The 6,920-nt window shown below is 34.0% G+C and overlaps 1 protein-coding gene across 1 annotated transcript; it reads right to left on the bottom strand.

Annotated features, from left to right (window-relative positions):
- Nucleotides 1-2,605: 2,605 nt before the first annotated feature.
- LOC149139353 (putative receptor-like protein kinase At1g11050) lies at nt 2,606-4,223 on the bottom strand. The gene has a single exon (XM_089450688.1). The coding sequence runs from the start codon at nt 4,221-4,223 to the stop codon at nt 2,844-2,846; it is 1,380 nt and encodes a 459-aa protein (XP_089306814.1). The 3' UTR covers nt 2,606-2,843.
- Between the last annotated feature and the right edge of the window lie 2,697 nt (nt 4,224-6,920).

Here is a 6,920-nt window from a genome sequence, read left to right as displayed (position 1 = left end):
TTTTCATCAGTAGCAAGACATGAGACTATTATAATGTTGATTTCATTAGCAACGTAGAAAAAGTGGAACATACATCATATGGATGTGAAAATTGCCTTCTTGAATGGGTACTTAGAAGAGGAAGTATATGTGGAACAACCACAAGGTTTTTAAGTGAAAAGAAAAGAGAATAATGTCTACAAGTTGAAGAATGCTTTGTATGGTCTCAAGCAAGCACCAAGAGCATGGTATGCTAGGATTGATGGATACTTTCAGGAAAATGGCTTCCAAATAAGTAAGAGTGATCCTACCCTTTAATACAAACAAGAAGGTGTTGATATTCTAATCATAAGTTTGTATGTTGATGATCTATTGTATATGGGTAGTAGTTAAGATTGATGGATAATTTTAGGAAAATGGCTTCCAGAGAAGTAAGAGTGATCCTGCCCTTTACTACAAACAAGAAGGTATTGATATTCTAATCATAAGTTTGTATGTTGATGATCTATTGTATATGGGTGGTAGTTCTAAGATGAATGATAAATTCAAAATTGCCATGATGAATGAATTTGAGATGAAAGATCTAACCCTCACGAAATATTTTCTAGGAATGGAGGTTTATCAAAGTAAGGGTGAGATTTTCATTTGTCATACAAAGTCTGCATAGGCTGTGCTAAAGAAATTTGATATGCTTGATTGTAATCCATTCCCTACTTCAAGTGCTCATGGAATCGTGTTATGTAGAGATGATGGTGTTGATTTAGTTGATGAGACAAGTTACAAAAGTATTGTGGGGAGCTTGATATTTCTAAACCACAGAAGAGCTGATATTACATATTCAGTTTCACTTGTTTGAAGGTCTATGACAAATCCATTTGAAATACATATGAAGGTAGCCAAGAGGATTTTAAGGTATGTGAAAGACAGTCTAAATTTTGGTATTCATTACTACTCTTCTGAAAAGTTTAATCTTGTTGGATTTAATGATTCAAATTGGGGAGGTAGTATTGATGACCGTATGTCTGCATTTGGAAATTGTTTCTCTTTTAGTTTTGGTTTGATTAGTTGGAGCTCAAAAAAACAAATCATTCTTGCCCTCTCATCCATAGAAGCAGAGTATGTTGCAATTACCTCAGCAGGTACACAAGCTCTTTGGCACAATTTTTTTTTGGAAGAAATTGGAGGAAAACAAATTCAACCTATAGTGATTTATTGTGATAATGTAAGTGCCATCAAGTTAGCAAAGAATTTGGTTCATCACAGTAGGACAAAGCATTTTGACATGAAATATCACTTCATTCGGGATTTGGTGTAGAAGAAGGATATTGAATTGAAGCAAATAAATACTCAGGATCAGCGAGCGGATATCTTCACCAAAGAAGTTGAAAAAGATCAGTTTTTGGCACTACAAGATAAGATAGTAAACCCTCATTAAGCATTAAGGGGGAGTGTTGGGGATAATGCTTAATCATGTCATGTAATTGCTAACAAATAAGTCAACAGATTTTGTGTTCTCTCTGCAAAATTAGGGCAACAAATTATTAGGGTGTTCATTGGTAGTGTTAGTAGATTTGTTAGTGAGTTGATTGATAATAATATTAGTAATAAGTTTACTATATAACAATGTAGTTAATGGTTTGATTTAATATGAGATTTACATGAGGTTTGAGCTAAACCAGTAAGTGTGTTTTATTTGTTCATTCTTTTGTATATGTTTTTTTTCTTCATAATTATCTTGGTTCATGAGCTGATTTAAAAAAACTATTTCATATTCTACAATTCAGGATCCTTGAAATGACATATGTCAGCCATTAACCAATAGTAAAACTATTTGAATTTTTATACCATGAAAATTTTAAAAGTAAATAATGAATTTTTATTAAAAATTTGAATAATTAATAAGTGGTATTATTAAGAAATAATTAGTCATTAAAAATAATTGATGTTATTGTTATAAAGTAAAATGTAACTTAATTTTAATAAATGAAAAGTAATAATGGAAGATATAAAAAAATGTATATTTCTAAAGAAAAATGTTTATACACACACATAAGTTTAAGTGGTATTCTGAAATCTATATTATTCACTGTAATATGGAATTAGTGAGAAGTTAGTTTTTATGGTAAGTTATATAATCTATGATATAGTTAAATATATGGGGGAATATAGAAATTGTCATAATTTATCATTATAATGTGTTATTCTGTTGTAAAACTCTACATTTTATTTCACTATATAATTCTCTTTATAACATTTATTATGAAAAACAATTTATATAATTCTCCTTATAACATTTATTATTAAAAACAATCTTTATGCAAATTTTGAGATTTTTAATATCATAATATTAAAAAAAAAATATTTTCCAAAATGTCTACTGCCGAATATTCTCATTGAATTTTAAATAATAAAAAATTTCATTATCGAATGGAATTCGTATTCGAATACGGATTCCGTAACTATGCTCTAAATACCATGTCAACAAATAAACAGTTAAACAGTTTAAAGAATTGATCTGCTCAAAATCACCGTTATCAACCAATTAACCAGGGCCTCAACATCTTGTGTGAACCACTAAACAATTTAAACAGCTGATCTGTTCAAACTCACAATCATCAACCAAATATGCAGGGTCCACGTATCGTGTGCACACAAAGATCAATCCACTAGACAGATATTCTGCTCATACTTACAATAATCTATCAATAAAAAATTCGTTGACGACATCCTTAATTAACTCACACGATTTGTCTTCTGAGATAACAGTCGATCATGGTGAGTTCATTAATCCCATCAATGCCCTCACTGCAAATATTCATAACTCAGCACCTTGGAAGAAAAATATAGCTGAAATAGCACTGTTATCAAGGACTTGAAGGATTACTCGAATCAGTTATGCTCTCGTCTGAGCGTACCCCTGGAGATAGAAACCAAGTGAAACCCCCTCTGCTGCTGCAAGAAGCTTCCAGTTCCAATTTTATTTCCTTGGTACCTGACAATGGCCCATCTATACCTTCAAGAGAGAGCAGTGCCTCTGAAATTGAGGGCCTGCGGATAACTCTTGGGTGGGTGCATTGCAGAGCCAACAATAAAACTTTATTGATTGTTTCCATGTATTCCGAATCCCTTATCCTCACGTCGATAACTTCTTCTGCCCGCTTCTTCTGCGTCATGTCAACCACCCAGTCCGATATAAGAAAGTGCTCGAGAACACCAGAGGTCGAATCCAGAGCCCGCCGTCCCGTTATGAGCTCCAGCAGTATGATGCCGAAGCTGAATACATCGCTCTTGTCGGTCAGCTGGCCGTAGAGAGCGTATTCGGGAGCCACATAACCGACCGTCCCAACAGTGCTGGCGCTGTATTGAGTCTTCTCCTCTTCTTCTCTCTTCAACTTGGCCATACCAAAGTCTGCCACGAGAGCATTGAGATGGGCGTCCAGTAACACATTTGCAGCCTTCACGTCCCTGTGAATGATGGCCGGCTTTGCGAATTCGTGCAGATAAGTGAGTCCCCAGGCTATGTCTACTGCAATCTTGTACCGCTCGGGCCATGACAGGAATCTTGCTCTCTCGAAGAGGCAGTCGGCCAGACTGCCGTTCTCCATGAAATCAGAAACAAGAAGCTGCTCGCTAACCTGCCCGTCTTTGTCGAATTCGACGCAGTATCCTCTGAGAGGAAGCAGGTTGCGGTGCTTAATCCCGCTGATGACACGCAGTTCGTGGCTGAAATCCGCGTCTCCCTTGATCTTCTTCGAGTACTTCAATCTTTTCACGGCGATCCGTGATCCATTACGCAGGGTTCCCCGGTAGACAGTACTGAAACCTCCTTCGCCGATCACGTTCGACGCCGCGAAATTCCCCGTGGATTCTTTGATCTCCGACAGGCTGAAGAAGGTTAGGCCGGTGGTCGAGCTCAATAATTCATATCTCTGCATCAATTTCTTCCTTTTCGATTTCCAGAGGCTGGACTTTCGCCAATTTAAACATACGCAGATGCTCAATCCAACGAGGAGTATTGCTACCGCAGGAATAGCAGCGAGTAAATAGGTTTCCATAACTCTATCTCCTATGTCCGGCTCGGTTGCCAATGCCGTTAGGTTTTCTGCACTCAGAAAGCAAATATCGGTATCCGGGCCAAGATCGCTGAAAGCGTTGATCCCTCCGCCAACATATATAATCACAAACGATGGGCAATTCGATTTCCCTCCATATCCTTCGTTCAAAGAACGGAACGCCATAGCCATGACGCTTAAGCATCTGTTGCACTGAAGATTTACCAAACAAGATGCGTTGCAGTTAAGCTTCATGCTAATTAGCTGCACATAATAAGGTGTTCTTCTGATTTTTCTATGAAATAATAAATATGTTTAAAAATGAATTTTCTATCATTAAAAATAACACACTGTTTTGATTTTTCCATTGCTATTTATACATTCAAACTTTTCATGAAAAATTATAAATCCCATACTCGATAACCATCATTTGCGTTAATATTTTGCGCTTAAATCCATTTCTAAGTGGTGATTGTGTAGCCTCAGTTATATTGTACTATATGACTATTTAATTCAAGTATACTCCATTTTTATATAATAATTTCATCAATCATAACAAGATGCTAAATAGATTTTAATCAATCACGACAAGATGCTAAATAGATTTTAATCTTTTCAATTGGTTTATATTTTTTTTCTATGTGGTATTATTTTATTATACTATTTTAATGTGTTTTTTAATAAGTAATAGTTATTATGTGCAAATTATTGGTAACTATGAAACTATCAAATTATTTAATCAGAAAGATGCAGCAAAAACAAAAGAAAGATGTAATCCAAACAGAAAAGAGGAAAAGCATTGTAATTATAAGTTTTATTTAAAACTATCAAATTATTTAACCAGAAAGATGCAGGAAAAACAGAGCAAAGATGTAACCCAAACAAAAAAGAGGTGAAGCATTGTAATTATAAGTTTTATTTTGAATTTAAATATTTTTAATGATTATGTATATAAGACTATTTAGTGATATGAGTTCTTGCTTCCCTACCATAATTACATAATGCATGTATAAGCTTGATTCATTATTCTCCCTCTACACAATTACTCAATCAAGAATACTGTTCGTTGAATACTGTTTATTGGATTGTATTATTTGTTGTCTAATAATTAGTTATCTCCACTTAACTCACTCAAGTGACTCAGATCACTCCAATCATTTTATTTTAATTTTTATTTAGACAAAACAAAATAATAATCAATTTGATTTAATAAAAAAAATCAAACAAAATAATAAGTAATTTGATTTAATTAAAAAAATATAAATGATGAAAGACAAAAATAAATATAAAACATTAAAAAAAACTCAAAAACTTTCCTAAAAAATAAAAAAAATTAGTCAAATTTATACCTTACTTATACTCTTAGATAAACTTGAAATGTATAAAAAAAAACAAACCAAATGGAAATGGATTTTTAGTGTTAGCTAAACTTCGTTCATATTATAATATTAATCAATTCAACATAATGAAATTGTAGATTTCGAAATCAAGTAAACATAGTTAAATTAAAGATTTTGAAATATCTTAACATAATTAAATTGCAGATTTTGAAATATCTAGAAATTTAATGAACTAAATAAAATATAAGTGAACTTAAACCGTTCACTTTCTAAAATTTCCAAAATATCCCATCAAAATAAAATGACCATACCGACGTTATTGTGTAACTAAATATGTCCATTGTAATGTAAATCAGCATGGCATGTATCTCCTCCTCTCTCACCCATCACATTGGGACATAAATACAGAATTGGCATTTGAATTAATGCATTTGAATTCTTAGAACATGGCCGGCTTTTCCATTTCTCACTATAGTCATGGTGGCATGCTCGACATCTTCATAACATCGATGGAAGCCTTATGGGGAATCGTGTCGGGACAGCGAGGGAAATCTTCACTCTCTGCCTCTGCATTAAGTTATTTATGGCAGTACCCAAGGATAGTTTCACGGGGTTTAAGTGTTTGGAGGGCTCAGCTGATTCAGAGAGTCTTCGTTTCACGGGATTCAAGCGTTTGGAAGGTCTGTCAACTCAGAAAAACTGTCTCCATCCTCTGCCTCTGTACCTATGCTCTATCGCGTATTTAATTCCTTTGTTTGTTTGTTTTTAAAGCTCCTTTCACAAATTGGAGTATGGTTTTGTTCTCTGTATTAGAAAAATTAGTTGTTTTTAGTGAATTGTTTTGGAAGTTTTTCTGTTTTTTTTTTTTTTTTTTGCTAATTTCTCTAAAAAAAATTCGGTAATAATTTATTGAAATTACAAGTTTCATGAGTAATCTTTGCATAATCGAAGTATCTTAAACAGGGTACTAAATTTATATATACAATCAAGAAACCAATTTAAATAATACAAATCAAAATTTCACTTTAATTTTTTCCACCAAATACAAAAAACAACTCATAAAAACTATAGCGATGATTTCGTCCTTATTTCTCTAGCAAAGGAATTAAGGTCGTCCATATCTCTCTGTCGGAGGAATTGAACCTTTACTCTGATTAACTCAGAAAAATTGAATCTACACCTCATAACAAAAGCCCAAATACTCGACACAAGATTCAACCAAAACCAACTGCAAATATTGACAAGTCACTTAGGCAATTCTGGTGCTATTACCATACATGCCCATACATGATGATTTCCTTTTCCGTGGGTTCCATAGCTCCGACTGCCGCACGCTCCACAGTTGCTCCCCCTCTGACAGGTTCCTTCGCTCCCCCTTAATATCTTGGATGTACTTAATGCAAGTGGATGTAGTTAATGCAAACGAAACCTCAGCGCTCAGGATTTGAAACCCTGCAGTCCCGCTCAAAATTTGAAATTAAATTTAAAATGAAATGTGGGAGGGTCTGCAGTGCCGCGCAATTTTTTTAACTTCCACACTTACACCATA

Source organism: Pinus tabuliformis, chromosome X (assembly GCF_031772625.1).
Source record: "Pinus tabuliformis cultivar Carrire ecotype Pingquan chromosome X, CPIR1, whole genome shotgun sequence".
NCBI classification, from domain to species: Eukaryota; Viridiplantae; Streptophyta; class Pinopsida; order Pinales; family Pinaceae; genus Pinus; species Pinus tabuliformis.
This window is presented reverse-complemented; position numbering and strand designations above follow the sequence as displayed.